Source organism: Bubalus bubalis, chromosome X (assembly GCF_019923935.1).
Source record: "Bubalus bubalis isolate 160015118507 breed Murrah chromosome X, NDDB_SH_1, whole genome shotgun sequence".
Taxonomy (NCBI): Eukaryota; Metazoa; Chordata; class Mammalia; order Artiodactyla; family Bovidae; genus Bubalus; species Bubalus bubalis.
Window position 1 is genome coordinate 64,829,686 of NC_059181.1, and position 18,814 is coordinate 64,848,499.

Sequence of the window (18,814 nt, forward strand, 5' to 3'; positions counted from 1 at the left end):
TGATGCTTTTGAACTATGGTGTTGGAAAAGACTCTTGAGAGTCCCTTGGACTACAAGGAGATCCAACCAGTCAATCCTAAAGGAAATCAGTCCTGAATATTCATTGGAAGGACTGATGCTGAAGCTGAAGCTCCAATACTTTGGCCACCTGACATGAAGAACTGACTCACTGGAAAAGACCCTGATGCTGGGAAAGATTGAAGGTGGGAGGAAAAGGGGACGACAGAGGATGAGATGGTTGGATGGCATCACTGATTTGATGGACATGAGTTTAAGCAAGCTCCAGGAGTTGGTGATGGACAGGGAAGCCTGGCATGCTGCAGTCCATGGGGTTTCAAAGAGTCAGAGATGACTGAACGATTGAACTGAACTGAACTGAACTGAGTGAGTCTTTTGGGCTTCCCAGGTGGCTCAATGGCAAAAATCCACCTGCCAAGCATGAGATGTGGGTTTGATCCCTGAGTCAGGAAGACCCCTGGAGTAGGAAATGGCAACCCACTCCAGTATTCTTGCCTGGGAAATTCCATGGACAGAGGAATCTGGCAGGCTATAGTCAATGGGGTCGAAAAGAGTTGGACATGACTTAGTGACTAAACAACAACAAAATGAGTCTTTCAGTTACTATATTTTTCAACTTTCAATTTGGTTCATTTTTATCTCTTTATTGAAATTCTCTATTTGATGAAATGCAATAATCATATATTGCTTTATTTCTTTAAGCATGGTGTTCTTTAGCTTTCTGGACACTTTTATAGTAACTGCTTTGAAGTCTTTTTTTCCCTAAATTCAACATACGCTTCCTCTCAAAGGCAGCTTTTACCACTTGCTTTTTCTTCTGTTGGCTCAGGCTTTCTTGGTTCTTTGCATGCCTCATAAATTTTTGCTGAAAACCAGATATTATAGATAATATATAGATATTGATACTTTCCCTTATGGGAATTGTTTACCTGTTTATTTATTTAGTGACATGGATTATTTCAGTGAAAGTTATTTACCCCATAGTATGCAGCCCCTGAAGTTGTCCCTCAGAGGGTGCTGCCCTGGATATGTACACTGTCACCCCAGGAAGGCAGTGGTTTTAGCTTTAGCAACTTGTCTCTTTCTGTGATCCATTACACTTGATCTTAGCCATAAGGTTGAGAAGGGATCTGTGATCTGTCTCTGTTGGTATCAGGTGTTAATCTCCACTAACTGTCAATTAATTGTTCTATTATATTGTACAAGGCCCTGAGGCATAAATTGTTGACCATTTCATTCAATTAAATTCAGGTCCCATTTCATGTAGTCTTTGATGCCAGTCTTTGACAGTTGTTCTAATCCTAGGAGGGCTCTTTTTAGCTCTTTCTTTCCTTGGTTCTCTGTTAAAACAGCTAGCTAGTCTACAGGATAGCTTATTGCTTGTATTATTGAGTTATCAGACTCCTCTTAATTTCTTAGAACCAAAATCTTCATTGTTTCTGAGAGTGCCCTTAGTCTTGAACTTCTCCACATTCTGTTCCCAAAATCAGTCCTCTTGGGAGGAGCTATGGAGTTTTCTGTTCTTATGGCCTGCCCTACCATCCATGCTACTACAAAAGGTGGGTCAGGCCTAGTATTCTTGGTCTTCTCTGCCTGTGGTTAAGTATCCACTCCATTAGTGGGACTAGGGGGTAGGAAGGAAGTTCTAAACCTCTAAGTCATTCTTGACTGGATTAGAAATTCTGCAACACAGAGCTGGGGAGAGTAAGAAGTGCTGGTAATCTACCTCTCTCTCGGGGAGATATCACAGCCTTAGACTGAGAGCTGGGGTGGGGAGCGGGGAGGGAGCCTTGTATTCCTGGTTGCATTCACTTCAAATAGTGCTTCTGTCATGGCGAGCTTGGGGCAGGGGAAGGAATAGGTTGTGGCCCAAATGCTATACTTTCTTACTGCTAAGATTTAGATATCTTTGAATAAATGTTTCTCCACTTGCTGTGTACCCTTAGGACAATTTCCAGTGACTTTAAATGTTTGGTTTTCTAAAATTAATTTTCACCCATTTATGGTTATTTTGCTGGGGAGAGGGTCTGTGGAGCTCCTCTGCTACTATCCACTAAGTTGCAATCAGCTTCTGTCTAAGCCTCTCCTTGAACCAAAGTTGAGATTTTTAAGAATTCAAAAATGCTCAGAGAATTGCTAAATTTTACATAAAGATCTTTCATATTTTACTTCTCAATTATCTCTCGCAACTCTTTTTTTTTATCCTCAAGACAACTGCCTTACACAAATTCTACATCATTTCTTGCCTAAAGTATTTTTACTAAACTTCTAGCTAGTCCTCTTTTTAAAAAATAATTTTTATTTATTTATTTTTGGCTGTGCTGGGTCTTTGCTGCTGTGCAGGCTTTTATCTTCTTGCAGAGAATGGGGGCTTCTCCCTAGTTGCAGTGCACAGACTTCTCATTGCAGTGGCTTCTCTTGTTGCAGAGCATGGGCTCTAGGGTGCGAGGGCTGCATTTGTGGCTCCTAGGTTTTAGTGCACAGGCTCAATAGTTATGGCACACGGGCTTAGCTGCTCTGCAGCATGTGGGATCTTCCTGGTCCAGGCAGCAAACCTGTGTCTTCTGCATTGGTAGGTGGATTCTTTACCACTGAGCCACAGGGGAAGCCCCATCTTAATTTTCTCCTCCATCCAATCTATCTTCCTGCCATTTGAAATTTTCTTCATTATTTATCTTGAGTGGCTTTCTATTGACTATAGACTAAACTCCAAACTCCAAATTACTTAGCATGGTATGTTCATGTGTGCTCAATCGCTGAGTCGTGTCTGACTTTTGTGACCCCATGGGCTGTAGCCCACCAGGCTCCTCTTTCCATGGAATTTTCAAGCAAGAATATGGAGTGGGTTGCCATCTCTTTCTCTAGGGGATCTTCCTGATCCAGGGGTTGAAACCACATCTCCTGGGTCTCTTGCATTGGCAGGCAGATTCTTTACCACTGAGCCACTTGGGAAACCGAAGCATGGTACACAGGCCCTTAAACAGTTAGCCCCAAGTTTTTAGCTCCATCACTTGCCATTTTTCCAGATCTGTCTTACACTCTAACCAAGGAAGATATCTAGCCTTATCCTGATGGCCAGTACATTTCAAACTTCTATGCTATAGTCATTGTTATTCCCTTCCCTCTTTTGGATTGTGAATTTCTACTTATTTCAACTTATTCCTCAAAGACTTGCTTGATAAAATATCTACCTTAGGCCAAGTACCTATCAAAATCAGCTTATGGTGTTGAAAATCAAACATTAAGTCAGGAATCAACAAACTTTTGTTGAATGAATGGTCTCTTATAAACCTCTTTAGTATATTTCTGCTTCCCTTTGAGGCTCAAAATGAAAAACCACAAGGGATATTTAGACACTGCTTTGTAGAAAAACACTCCAGAGTTGGTATTAGAAGAATATTAGATATGGAATTATAATTACCATTCTACTTAAACAAATTAAATAAAATCTACCTAAGTGAAAAGTGAAAGTGTTAGTCACTCAGTTGTGTCCAGCTCTTTGCAACACCATGGACTATATAGCCCACCAGGCTCCTCTTTCCATGGGATTCTCCACGCAAGAATACTGGAGTGGGTAGCTATTTCCTTCTCCAGGGGTTCTTCCTGACCCAGGCATCGAAACCGGGTCGCCTGCATTACTGGCAAATTCTTTACCATCTGAGCCACTCAAACCTACCTAAAAGATACATTTATTCAGGGAGAAATTTCCCCTCCAAAAGAAAGGAGGATGTGAGTAGACATAATTTTAAGAAAAGGTTATTCAATCTCTGGGATGTGTGTTGTTCTAGAGGGGAGAAAAAAGGGAGGCTTTATCACCAAGTATTTATTTCTGCAAGAAAAGAGAAAAGTATTCTGGGGTAATTCCCACCCTGAATGCCCTTAGTACGAAGGAGCTCTGTAATCAGATAGAAAGATAAAGAAACTGAAATGTCAAAGATGTGTAATTGTGAGAAGTACATGCATTTACTCAGGAAGATGTTGTAAAGTCCTATTTAATTTATAAACTGAATGTAATCAGATTCTTAGTCCGCCCTAATTTAAGAGAAATAAAAGGAAATTATGTTTGTTGTTATAATTTCCTTTTCTAGTAAAACGTCTAAAATGATTTAAAAAGCCATCTGAACCGGGTGTGTTATTCAATAATAGAAAACATTGAATTCTGATTCCAAAGTTAATTATCTTAATATAAATTAGATACCTACAGACAGATGCCTTGTATATAATCCATTCATAAAGAGCAGTACAAAGTAGGCGATGTTAATACTAACAAGCAATAAACCTTAGTCCTTCTTTCCCATTTTATAATATCTGGGGATTAATAAAAGATGTAAAAATACCTGTCTAAAGAAAATCCCAGATTTCCTGGTTCTCAATTAAAAATATATATTAATGAGTAGTCCATACTTGTGCTAACTACACTTTAGAGAGTTTCTTTGTATAAAATTTGCAAAATATTATATTTCCAATGTGTATCTTTGAGCAGTGTAAACATCCATGCTGTTTTCTGGACAACACCTTTGGAGAAGCCACATGTGCCAGGGCAAGTGCTCCACACTCAGTGATTCCCGTATTTCTGTCCTTGTACTGACCTGAGGCAGTCATTTGTGCTAAGAAGAGCAGGTACACAGAGGTAGCATCCAACTGCAGGTGTCCCCACTGATCATCACCCACTACAGTGGCACAGGTTTTGGTGTTGTACTTGGCATGGAGGCTATCCTTGGTACTCTGACTATACTTGAAGGATTCTACTTTATCCACCTGAAGAAAACAGAAACAGTAAAAACAAAGGTGTGCAGGAAAATCAACCCATATGCCATACTTCAATAGTACTCTGACATACATCACTCCATTCGGCCTTCAGGCAACTGTGAATATTTAAAATGCATTGTTACCCCTTTCCCCCTGCTGTCATTATTTTTCAATTTAAACAATTTAATTAGAAAATAATATCCATTGAACTCAGCCATTTCCTATTCATCACCTCTCTTTCACTCTTGAGATGGTTGTTTTGCTGTTTCGTAGATAAAAACTGAGATGCAGAGAGATTGAGTGAGAACAGCTTAGTAAGAGATAATTGAGTTGTAAAAAAGATACATTTGTTCCTGAAACAGAGGTAGACATTTTGAGGGAAAGTAGAACCAAGAAGATATATTTTGAAGGAATAATAAAAAGAACTGGGGAGAGACTCATGGAATGACAAAGAAAAAACATGAAAGAAAGCTGGAACCAAGGTCAGAAAAGAAACATTGTGCAAGGGACAAATGAAAGACTCATTACCTGAAATTTCTATTTGATTATGTGTGCATCTGATATATGATAGTAACTATCATGTCTTTAAATATAGTCCAAGAAATTAGTGACTTTAAACCTATTTGGTAAGGTGGAAAATACAAATATCTAAAATACAAAAAAATTAAAAAGTAGCAAAGAATGAAAAAAGTCATGGGTGTGAAACAATCCAGTAGAGAGATCACTGATCAAGTTCAGAAGTCTGGACTTGATTTCTTTTTACTTTAGACTTTTTGTGTGCCTCAGGATGGTCATTTTATTAATCTGGGCCTCAATTTCTCCTTCTAATAAAATGTATTCTTAGGTCAAGAAAATCAGTTCAGAGTCAATGAGTATAACACGTGTAAAGAACTCCTAGGATAAAAATAAAATACTTTCTTTTAGTGAGACACTTTTGAATGGGAAAAATATCATAAGCAAACCCAAAAGATAAACCAGACACTGCTAAAAATATTTGCAGTGCATGTGACAAAGGATTAATATCCATCATGGAGAGGAACTCCTCAAATAGGCAAGATAGAGACAGCCCGAAAGACAAAGAGGCAAAGGACCTAAAAGGCAATTAATAGAAGACAAAATATGAATTTTCAACCCCCACATGAAAGGATGTTCAACTTGACTCAAGATCAGGAAAATGCAAATTAATTCTAGAAGATATAACTTCTTGGCCCCTTATCTCCAATTCTAAAATCTAAAACATTTCCAAACTGTTTTTTCCCCCTAAGTTTTGTATCAAAATTCATTTGGTGGCAACATCTGATTCAAACTAACATGGGGCTATTTGGAGTTTTTATTTATTCCACTTATTGTGAAAAATGCATGTTTTCCTATAGAGAGTCTAATGTTTCTGATTATAGAGTGATATCTGGATTTTCTGAGGGCATAACATAATATATGGTATATATACTGTTCAGTTCAGTTCAGTTCAGTCACTCAGTCGTGTCCGACTCTTTGCAACCCCATGAATTGCAGCACGCCAGGCCTCCCTGTCCATCACCAACTCCCGGAGTTCACCCAAACTCATGTCCATCGAGTCAGTGATGTCATCCAGCCATCTCATCCTCTGTCGTCCCCTTCTCCTCCTGCCCCTAATCCCTCCCAGTATCAGAGTCTTTTCCAATGAGTCAACTCTTCACATGAGGTGGCCAAAGTACTGGAGTTTCAGCTTCAGCATCATTCCTTCCAAAGAACACCCAGGACTGATCTCCTTTAGGATGGACAGGTTGGATCTCCTTGCAGTCCAAGGGACTCTCAAGAGTCTTCTCCAACACCACAGTTCAAAAGTATCAATTCTTTGGCACTCAGCTTTCTTCACAGTCTAACTCTCACACCCATACATGAGTACTGGAAAAACCATAGCCTTGACTAGACAGACCTTTGTTGGCAAAGTAATGTCTCTGCTTTTGAATATGCTATCTAGGTTGGTCATAACTTTCCTTCTAAGGAGTAAATGTCTTATAATTTCATGGCTGCAGTCACCATCTGCAGTGATTTTGGAGCCCAGAAAAATAAAGTCTGACACTGTTTCCACTGTTTCCCCATCTATTTCCCATGAAGTGATGGGACCAGATGCCATGATCTTCGTTTTCTGAATGTTGAGCTTTAAGCCAACTTTTTCACTCTCCTCTTTCACTTTCATCAAGAGGCTTTTTAGTTCCTCTTTACTTTCTGCCATAAGGGTGGTGTCATCTGCATATCTGTTATTGATATTTCTCCCGGCAATCTTGATTCCAGCTTGTGCTTCATCCAGCCCGACATTTTGCATGATGTACTCTGCATATAAGTTAAATAAACAGGGTGACAATATACAGCCTTGATGTACTCCTTTTCCTGTTTGGAACCAGTCTGTTGTTCCATGTCCAGTACTACCTTTTAAAATCTGAAAAATTCTGAATTGTGAAATTTATTTGGTCCCAAGGGTTTCAGAGGAGTTTAGAGACCTGCATCACTTTTTACTCAATATACATAATTGCATGTACAGTACTGATGAAATATATAAAAGAAATCATTTGTAGAGGAGGAGGAAAAGACTGGAAGGCAATACTTCAGTGGTAACTGGATGGTGAGATCATGGGTGACATTTCCCTCCTCAATTATACAGATTTTCTAAAATTAGTATGTACTATTTGTGAAATTGAAAAAAAATAAACCATATATACATGTGTGTATGTATATATATATACATACATAAATTATCATGTGCTTTTATTGGAGAGGGTGCATTAACAATGACATACCTGTCTAATCATGCAGTGCAGCAGTCCCCTCATCAGCTTCACTACACTCTGCAGAAATAAATGGAAACAAGCTGTTATAAACATCCCTAGATGCAGCAACACTTACTCAGCAACTGCAGTTGGTACATGACCTTTTGAGAACAAGTAACCTTATCCTGGGTTCCTATTTACATGGCATTTACTTTATAGGTACACAGAAGAGCAGATTGCAGCTAAAAGTGGAACTGAAACCTGCAGTTGGTGACTCCTTCAAGTTAAAAAAAATACAAGCTCCAACAGGTTTGTGTAAAACTAAGTCAACTATCCTATTAGAGGACATTCCACCTGGAAAAAAATGGGCAAGTTAGCTCAAAAATCATAACGCTATGAGGATATTTAAAACATATCCTACGTCCTAGAAAAGCCAACATCATCACTTTTATTTTTTTTCTAAACTAGCCAAGACTTGTCTTCAAGAGCCCATAGAAATATTATCTGGACATTTCTCTTAAAGAATAAATAAACTTCAGAATAATTGTAAACAAGAATTGTTAGTGCAACTCAACCCTCTTGCCCTGAAAAAAAAGCCCAAACTTAAGTCTCAAGTCATCACTATTTCTCTTACTAGGGCTTGACAATTTCTAAAGTGGTTAGTGTTCTAGTCATAACACTCCAAAATTCTGATTACCAATTATATACTATGGTAGTTGGTATAATATAGTAATAATTGTATTTATTTATAATATAGTATAGTAATAATATATGATACTAGTTATACTATACTAGTTAGCATAATAAATATAGTAATAATATAATAAGTTTATTTAATTATAGTATAGTAACAATATACTTGTTATACTACATGACACTAGAAGGGTCCATCAACACTGGCATGGATAGGCAGTATGTTTTGGAAGAATACAGCATCACAGAGCTTCTCCATTTCTCTAAGCTTTCTGTTCCACAGTCCAGAAGAAATACAAGCAGGTTACTGCAAGGAATGTTGTCTCAGAGGTGGCTTCAGGACACCTCTGAAAACTAACCTAATACTTAGGAGCTGCACTATTCTGCTATTCCTTCAAAATATTCAAATGGGACTACAAGCTGTAGGCATGAAAAAGATAAGAACCTATTAAGTTATGTTTCAATTCTTTCTTAAATCTTTTACCGAGGGTAAAATAAAGTGTTTTCTTGGGAGAGTTCCTTTCCTTAAGTAATTTCTGTCTACCAATGGTCCAAGGGAAGAAATAAAGAGAATGATAGAGAGAACAAATAGGCAGTGTGTGGTCTTGTCACCCTTTAAAGCATGAAGCATTTGTTACAAAGTAGTGAAACAATGCAACCTCTACCAGAAAATCTCTATTACTTTGATCCTAATGGAAGAGATTATCCTTTATTATACTGTTTCAGACAGTATGAAACACAGCCTGCTTACTCTGTGGGGTGACTTTGATTCTGAATTCTCTTCTACAGGTCACTACATACTCACAGATTTTTTATCCCATTCTTTCAACTCTCTTTACTATGCAATCCTGCTACTACCATCAATATTTTCTTTAATTTAAATAAGTCTAGATGCAGTGGAGGAGTCCTGATTGCCATCCACTTTTGTCCTCCTGGAATGGCCACTGTCAGCCATTTTTTTCAAATTCCAAGTCAGGATAAAATTAATAAGAAGCATGGAATGGTTAAGAATGAAGGGAAGTATCTATATTTTGTATTCCCCTAAACTGCCCATTCCCTGATTCAGGTGCACTAGTTGGCATTAATTATACATGTTTATACATACACCAGGGCTTCTAACCAGACCAAATGACATCTTCTAATCTTTTTTGAGGATATGGATCTATGTGCTTGTGAACTGACTGATATAAATACAATCAGATACACATAAGCCTCTATCAGGCTTTGTAAAACAAAAAGAAAAGGGAGACAGGATAGATATATTTTTTAAAAATACGAAACTACAAAAAGAAAAACCGTAAACTACAAATACAGTCTACATAACAATTCTGGCTTATCCTTAAAAATCCAACTCCTCTATGAATCCTTTCTTGCCTTGTTCAAGGGAAATTAGACTTTCCAGCTGTGTGTTCCCGCAGAACTTTGTACTTATCTCCTATATACAGTACCTACATTATCTGTCCTAATATGCTGTAACTATGTTTATACATCTCCCCACCTCCAATTAGGCTATGAACTTCTTAAGAAAAAGAGGCAGACAGATTCAGAAATAAACTTTTAAGTTAATGGATTAAGCAGTCTATATTTTTAAAAATACATATTTCATGTGTGCAAGTAACTCTCAAATGGCTCACCAAAAAAAAAAATGCTGTGCACCTGTATGTGCATATGTTTATGGAGGGGACGCAAGTATGACAACATATTAAAAACTAGTGAATCTTAAAGAGTACATACAAATATGTTTATTTTACAATTTCTAATATTTTCTGTAAATTTATAAGTTAAAAAAGTTGAGATTTAAATATAAACATTTTGTTCCATTTAATTTTTATATCTATTGCAGGGCTTGGCACATAACAATTACACAAGGTTTGTTGAATGAAAAACTGAACATGTTGAATGGCATTGACCATAAGTGATTTAGAAGTTCCAAGAAAAGTCCTGAGAAAGAAGTGATCACTGTAAAATTGAGAAGTCTGTGAATAGAGGAACCACAGAAAATATAGGATTGACATCAGGCTTCACAGGTGAAGAAACAGCTCATAAAATAATTTGGAGATGGAAATGTCAATGGCTTCCCCAAAGGAGGGAGGAAAAATTCAAAAGGACTGAGTCTGAAGTCATAAGACCCCAGGTAGTATTCATGGTACCACCAAATGCCAACTTATCTCCCTATGTCAGTCCCTTCCCCTGTAAATTAGGGAAAATGATACTTAACTCACAGGATGTTATGGGAATAAATTACTAGTAATTATGGGAAAGCATGGCTTCCTTGGTGGCTCAGACGGTGAAGAATCTGCCCACAATGCAGGAAAACTGGATTCAATCCCTGGGTTGAAAAGAGCTCCTGGAGAAGGGAATGGCTACCTACTCCAGAATTCATGCCTGGAAAATTCCATGGACAGAGGAGCCTGGTAGGCTTAAGTCCATGGGATTGCAAAAAGTCATACATGACTGAGCGACTAACACACACACACATAGTACAATGAAGTTTTTACACATATGTCAGACATTTTCAGCAAGGGACTGGTAGAGGGGTAATGAAGATGCCAACCTGGCTGGATCTGGGGGTAGAATGCAGGGGACCAGCATGATATAATATTGAAAAAGCAGCCTAGCACCAAACCCTAAAGACTCTTGACTATCAATCCAAAACATTTGGATTTTACTTGTAGGGAAATGAGAGCTACAGAAAGATTGCTGAGAATGAAAATAGACAATTTATCTGTTGTTTTCACAAAAGTGTTAAGTGATCAAGGTTTAAACTAAGGCTGAGGCAGCAGGGAATAGAAAGGAGGGGATGGAGTCAAGAAAATGTAAGAATTAACAGACTTTGGTCTTCATGTATCAAAAGGCAAAAGAGACAAGTCAAAAATCACCATAAGGGAAGCACTTTTCAAACACTATAGAACACTGTGCTGTGCTTAGTCGGCTCAGTGTCCGTCATGTCCAACTCTTTGTGACCCCACGGACTGTAGCCCGCCAGGCTCCTCTGTCCATGGGGATTCTCCAGGTAAGAATACTGGAGTGGGTTGCCATGTCCTCCTCCAGGGGATCTTCCCAACCCAGGGATCGAACCCAGGTCTCCCACACTACAGGTGGATTCTTTACTGTCTGAGCCACCAGGGAAGCCCAAGAATTCTGGACTGGGTAGCCTATCCCTTCTCCAGGGGAACTTCCCAACCCAGGAATCAAACCAGCACTAGTCCAGGAAATTCTAGAAAGACTGTAAATATATATCCCTGTCTTAGATTCAAAATGCACATCAGTATATTAAAGGCTTGGAGAAATTACAGAGTAAAGAAGCCTGTTGTTTAACATAGCTCCAAACTTAGTCAATCTAGTGTTCCATGGAACACACTATGGAAATGTTCGAAGTAAGGTTGTCCAGGTGACTGGTTGAATGAGGACACCAATAAGAAAAAAAGGACATTTGGTGAGTTTTTGTTGTTTAGTAGTCTATTTTGTTTGTTTTTAGTAGGGAAACTGAGGTATCAGACCTGCTGATTTTGAGAAACCATGATATATTCAGGTGCAACTGACCAGAAGACAAATGAAAATCAGGTATTGAAACTGAAGTGAGGTTAAAGTTAAAGATGAAGCTTTGGAAGTCATTCTCATAAAGGCAACAGTTAAAGCCATGAGAAAAAAGTGAGAGAATACACAAAGAGAATAAAACTGAGGAAGAAGTTTTTCAGTTGGGGGCAGCCAAAGAGCTAACTCTATTTGTGTGCCTATTTATTTTTATGGGTGTGAATTTATATCTGTGTGATTAAGAGAAACAGCATTTGTAAAAACATATATGTACATACTTCTATTCTCAATCTAGGATAGGATAGTCACCTAAGTTCTTGTCCCCTTTTCATCCAGAATTTTCCTTAGTTCTTTGACATTATTTCTCAGAGAGAAACCTAGGTAAGAGTTAGAAGGGTAGAAATGATTAACAATCAGTGGTTTGGGAAAATCCACACAGTAATGGAAAGTTGACAGTAGATGTGAATTTAATCTATGAATTTACTATATTTGATTTCACTTATGCTCATTTATTAGCCATAGATCAGTGATTATCCCTGGCTGCACTTTAGAATTAACAAGGCAGTTTTTTCTCCAATAGTGATTCCCCTGGGGCTAGAGATTTATCTAAGTTGTTCTAGGGTGAGGTCCAGTAAGGTTATTTCTTAAAAGCTTCTCAAGTCATTCCAATCCACAGCCAGAGTTTAAAACCATTCAGGTGTAGTTGGGGAAAATCTAGCTCATGGCCCGCTTTTGTAAATAGAACTTTTTGGAACATAATCATGCTTATTCATTTATGTATTGCCTCAGGTTGCTTTTGCATAGTAGTGGAAGAGCTGAGTAGTTGGGTTGAGACTACACATGAGCCACAATGCCAAAAATATTTACTATCTGGCCTTTACAGAGATGGTTTTTCTGATCCCCAGTCTAAATTAACTGAGTCAGGTTTGAGGAAAAAAATTAATGAGACTTAATAATATAATCTGTTTTAATTCATAATAAAAGTTTGTAGAAATTTTAGAATTCTCAGAGAAATGTTTCTTTTTAAAAGATGTTTCCTATTGCTATAATGTTTTTTAGTTATTCCAAGGTTATCATTGTGGTGGTATAGAAAATATTTTTGTGCTGTGTGAAAAACTGCTTAACAGAACATTAAAATTTTAGAACGAACAATTTCTTGTTCATTTTTCCCTCTTCCTCTGTTAAATATTTTCTTCCTGGGACACATGAGGAAAAATGTCAGCTTTGTAGAATGACTGTTCAGACACAGATTTCTTCCAACAGTATTGAAAAAGAAATCTGTCAAATCATACTGGGTATAAAATCTTAGTTATTGTTCCACTAATATAAAATTCTAGCAAAACATAACAAACAAAATACTGAGATCGAAATAGCAAAACAGAGTAGGACATAGGATGGGGAAGGGCAGTAGCATTACAGATGTTTTTTAACACTCCATATTTTCCAAATTCTCACAATGGTTATGTATGTTTTCTATAAGTCACAGAAATATTGATCTGTACTTCCTGGGTTAGAGAAAAAACTCCAAGAGCTTGTTTCAGTGGACCGAAGTACCTCTCAATTATGGCTTGAGGGAATAAGAGGTACATGCTATTGTAGAGGACTACACAGTGACTCTTTCCTACTGCCAAGGACTAGAACCCCACAATATGTTACTGTCCTTAAAAACAACCAAATCTCAATATTCTGATTTACAGATGAAGACGAGAGTTCAGATTGCCTAACTTTATGGAGACCTCTTGAGAAAATGGCTGATGTGGAGAGAATCTTTTCCCCTAATGGAAAAGAATTCACATATACCTTACAACTGACAGCAGAGTATCTTAACATTAAGAGTCCCATGTAGTCCAGAATATCACTTTCTTGGTCATTCAAGAGGACGCAGCATCCTGTTTCTAAATATTAATAGTTCTATAGAGGATTTTTTTTTTTACTCAGGGGAAGGCCTTTAAAAGTTGGCTTAAAAGCATCTGCTGAATCTGACCTTATTTTACCCCAAAGGGTTGGGGTGGATATGGGGGTGAGGACACACAACAGACTCTGAAACAGTAGCTTAAGGTATAAAAATCAACAAAGTCTTAACTTGTGTCTAGTTGGGAAAGTCTGCCAATTTATATCAGTTACCCTCATATGGTGGTGGTGGTGGTGGCTAAGTTGTGTCCGACTCTTGCAACCCCATGAACTATAGCCTGCCAGGCTCCTCTGTCCATGGGATTCTCTAAGCAAGAATACTGGAGTGGGTTGCCATTTCCTTCTCCATACCTTCATATAAATACCATCTACCTTTTTCAGAAAAGGAAGTAAAATAGTAGATACCTGCCTCCAAATATTCCTCTCAATGAGAATAAATATGCTGGAGATTACAAAATACATTTACTTGGAAAGAGGATTATAAATTTTAGCAAAGATCTGAGGATAGGATTTGCCACTGTAACAGAACAGCCTGCCCTCTCTCCCTGAATCAGCAAGTTTCAAGTTTCCACCGCAAAAAAAAAAAAAAAAAAAAAATCAGTACAATACAGGAAAGCTTTATGGAGTGTAATTTCAGCAAGGTGAAGAAGGAGGGAGAAAAGCAAAACACGTCTCTAAGTTCCTGTGGACTACAATTACTTCTGTCTCTGCCACTCCTGCCCCACAGTTCCAGAGTTTTGTATTTTTATTGAGTACCTGTTCCAGTTCATAGGCTTTTGCCTTATCCTCATCTCGGTCTGCATTCTTCCGATAGGCCAGGCCCAAACCCCACACAGCCAAGATGCTGTACACATTATCCCGGACCCAGGCATCTTTCTGGTCATAGCTGGCTGGAAGTAAGCCAGTCACTGGGTTCTGTAAGGGAAAGAAAAAGGGGACAGGCAGGTAACCATAGGGTGTTAATATGAGGAAACAGAGTGTATCAAATGGGTACTGAGGGACTTTGGTTTTTCTTCTATGTCCCCACTCCTGAGTTTTATAATCTCTTCTGACCAAGTGCAAGCAAATGCTATCTTGAATAAGGGGAAAGATCTGGCTGAAGCCTTACCAGTCTGAAATGTGGGAATTCTTAAAAGAAAGGACATGTTTTAACTTTCCAGTTAGAAAGAATGAACTTATCAATGAAAAAACAGCATTAAAAGAGTAGAAAAACTATAATGAAGTACACCGGTACTTCAGATCTTCACAACAGTCTGCTGCTGCTGCTAAGTCGCTTCAGTCGTGTCCAATTCTGTGCGACCCCGAAGACGGTAGCCCACCAGGCTCCCCCGTCCCTGAGATTCTCCAGGCAAGAACACTGGAGTGGGTCGCCATTTCCTTCTCCAATGCATGAAAGTGAAAAAGGAAAGTGAAGTCGCTCAGTCGTGTCCAACTCTTCGCTACCCCATGGACTGCAGCCTACCAGGCTCCTCCGTCCATGGGATTTTCCAGGCAAGAACACTGGAGTGGGTTGCCATTGCCTTCTACTTCACAACAGTCTAAAGATGGCTAAAAGTTCCTCTACTTCTTTTTTCTTCGGCGGAGGGGAAGGAGAGGGCTCCCAGGCCTGGGGCCCGGTCGGGGTCGGTATCCATAAACAAGCTTCAAAGCATCATACAACTCTGACCCCTGGAACCTAGCTGTGACATGGGGGACGCGGGGGCACGGGGAGGGGAGCTTAGAAGCTCTAACTCAGGACTCCTGGCTAATGGTCCCTGATTCGGGTTCTGTTCTGGTCTCAACACCTCTTTGCTTCAGGGTCCTTTACGGCCTCCCCAGCTAGGGGGCGGGAGAACCTGCAAAATACACACACACACACACACACACACAAACACACACACACACGGGTTCACCCAGGGTCTCCATTCAGGTTATCACACTGCACATCCTCGGTGATCACAGGCGACACCCATTCACTTACCTGATGGCACAGAATGGTCTGATGCACCAGCCTAGCATAGCCGTCTAGCCGGACCCCGGAGTTACTCCGACTCCTCATCGCGCTGGGTTTCCAATCCCCTCAGAGGACTGGCTAGAGTGCCACAGGGGCCCACGATCTTCCAAGAAAGGCGGTGCCAACGCAGCTCCGCCCTCAGAGTGGGAAGCCCGAGTGCCAGGCCACTGCGGCCTCCAGGGGGCCACCACTCCTCCGCGCCCGCACGTGCCTCCTGCACTGTAGCGCCCAGCCGAAGTGCCTCTGGCGCCGCTCGCCGCCTCCCTTAAGCGGGTCTGGCCTCCGCGGGTGGCTCCTGCATCCTCCGCTCCACTCAGCGAGACTGAAGACCGCAGCGGCCCAGAGCTTCAGGTCACCGGCCGCTGCTCCGCCTCCACCTTTCGCGAGACGCAAGCGGGAGGCGGGGCTGGCGCCGCAGGATCCCAGCAGCTGCGCGCGGCACCCGGACTCGCCCCGCCCCCCGGCGACCCTGTCCGCCCCGCAGCGGAGAATGTGTCACCGTAGGCAATGTGCTATCATGAGTTTATTTTCGAAACACCTCAGATGGCTATTTCCGTTGTCCACACTTGCTGCGCACACAGGATGTCAGGGAATCTGTTTTTCTGCCCGCCTAGCTTTCGAAACCCACGGTAACTTCAAACCTGAAAGGAAAGAACGATCTTTTGCGTTCAAGGTCTAAAGCACTGGAATTTCCGGGTCTTTATTTATTATATTTTTTCCCTTTGACTCAAAGCTCAGATTAAACTCCTTACTCCGATCCAAACCCCAAAAGAAACAACTCCCAAAGGTACTTTATTCCCCAGAAAGCGGCGAATCGGCGCGCTGGGGAAGGAGAGGGCAGTAGTGTGCTTTGAGGAAGCGAGTGCCCCAGGCGGGAATTGGCCTGAGAGGAGCGGGAGATTGTATAACGGCTTTGGAAGGCTCCCTCGTGCGAACGTAGGTCGCAAGGCGTAGGCAACAAAGACTCAGCTGAAAATAAAGTCAGAAAGGGAAGCTAGAAAAGAAACCTGTAGGTAATGCAGATCACTGGCCACAGGGTAATCGGTCCGCACCCCGCTCGGGGTCCCGGCCCCAGGACTTTTGCTCCCTTTGTTTACTGACCAACCTCCACATCTTGATCTCTGACCCAGACCCTGCAAGTCTTTAAAGTCAAGGCTTAAGTACCACCTGCTCTTTGAATGGCGGGCTAAGAGAATTAGACCGATTGACCTTTCAGGTCCAACTCTGAAAATCTGTGACTCTAACCTTCCCTAGCCACCTCACCTAGGCCACAGTGATTTTGCATTTTCGTTTATCTTTTTTTAAATTAAATTTTTATTTTATACTGGAACATAGTCTTTCCTAGTAAGCTCCCCCCGACCTTCACCCATGCCCAAATTAGCGTAAAATCAGGCACCTAGGAGGTGACTAGCAAATATTTGGTAATGATGATGAAGAAGGAGGGAGGAAATGTTCAGGAACTCAGGTCTGGAACTTTCAGGTTCAACGCCAGTCAGTGATATAGTTAGTCGCAGTGATAGAATTCTCAAGCAAATAGTTTCCATTGCATTCACAGGCTAATCAAACCCTCCCGTGACTGGAAAATAACAGCTACTTCATAGCTCAGGTACACGTGGGAAGAAAAAGTCTTTCCAGGGAGAGCTACTTCATTTTGGAAAAAAGAATAGGTAGCTCCTACTGCCCTGGTCTGGTCCTAACTCCCTGACATCTTACTCTTGGTCTGTCGCTTGTCTCCTTGAAGCTACTGCCCTCCGTTTTTCTTCACCTCATCATCCTTTAAAAATATTTTTAAAATATTAAAGTAATATATGTTCACTAAAGAAAATTTGGAAAGTATAGAAAAGTAAAGCAAATCACCCACAATTCCTTCACACAACCACCTGTTAATATTTAGCTTATTTTTTTCTAGTCTTTTTATTCTTACTGCATAGACCACCCTCCCCACCAAGTTTTGCAGAAGTATAAATAAATTAGAAAAGCCAAAGGTAGTGTGTAACCAAGAAAGGTAACTGTCTGGTTACCAAGATGCTTTGTTGAATGGCATTTACCTTGGTGCTTTCAACCATTACCTTGGTGCTTTCCAGGGTGGGCCTTTCCGTCTGGGAAACTTGATCTCCTCAGGGTCCCTGAACAGGTCAGACTCGGGAGGCTGATCATACCGATTACCTCATGAGAGACTGATGTGTTAAAATCGGGATCCTAATTGTTAATAGAACAGTGACAGTGCATATTAGCCTGACCGCCACATTCCCTCCCTTTCATAATGTATAAGCTTCACTCCTTACAAGTGCTATTCTGTGTTATACAATAACCCTATGAAGTACATACTATGAGTAACCTGGTTTTAGAGATGGAGAAACTAAGGCACATGAAGATTAATAATTAACAAGTCTGGTCTATGTTGGCTTCGCTGACTCTCCCTTTTCTGTGCTTCCATGGTTCACTGACATATTCTTTCAATCAATTTATAGTCAAGTCTTGCTTATCTGGAAACCATGTTTCTTGAAGGTGATTTTTTCCATTTGATTCACTGTACATTAAAAATATTTATTTATATACTTAATTTCATTAGTATATAATGGTACCATGTGGGATCTAGCTCCCTGACCAGGGATCAAACCCAGTCCCTCTGTATTGAGAGTGCACAGTCTTAGCCACTGGACCACCAGGGAAATCCCTATAGTTTAACTCTTGAAAAACATTTATTTTCAAGTTCCTGGGAATATTTTATTGTTGCTCCCTTATATTACCTGAAAGTTTTAATCATACTAATTTTCAAAAATCCAAACTTTTTTCAACTTCACATTTTATAAATGTTTTCCATTTTATGTTAATTGTCTACACTAATCTTCCCTCTGGTAGATGTTCCAGTTTGCTTAGTTATTCTCTTATTATTAATAATAAACCTTTTGTTATTAAATTTCTTGAACAAAGTAGTTCACACACTGCCTTCTTTCTATTGTTTCCCATTCACTCTCTTTAAATTTTTAAAAAAATATAAACACAGTCTTTATGAAAAAATTTAAATATTACAGATAAGGTTCCCATGTCTATCACCCATAATCACAGTCCTCTTTATCTCCCTCCTCAAAGGTAACCACTGTTATAGGTTTGGTTTGTATCATTTCAGATTTTTCCCTATGGATTTATACACACACACACACACACA

The 18,814-nt window shown here is 39.9% G+C and overlaps 1 protein-coding gene across 5 annotated transcripts in view; it reads right to left on the reverse strand.

Moving 5' to 3' along the window:
- PHKA1 (phosphorylase kinase regulatory subunit alpha 1) overlaps positions 1-16,040 on the reverse strand; it is a 169,186-nt gene extending 153,146 nt beyond the window's left edge. For all 5 annotated transcript variants that reach the window (XM_025277104.2, XM_025277103.2, XM_025277102.2 and 2 more), the window contains exons 1-4: positions 15,613-16,040; positions 14,409-14,567; positions 7,545-7,592; positions 4,608-4,776 (exon numbers count right to left, since the gene is read on the reverse strand). In XM_025277104.2, the coding sequence (XP_025132889.1) occupies positions 4,608-4,776; positions 7,545-7,592; positions 14,409-14,567; positions 15,613-15,690 (454 nt within the window). In that variant the 5' untranslated portion in view covers positions 15,691-16,040. The remainder of the gene's footprint in view (positions 1-4,607; positions 4,777-7,544; positions 7,593-14,408; positions 14,568-15,612) is intronic.
- Positions 16,041-18,814: the final 2,774 nt, after the last annotated feature.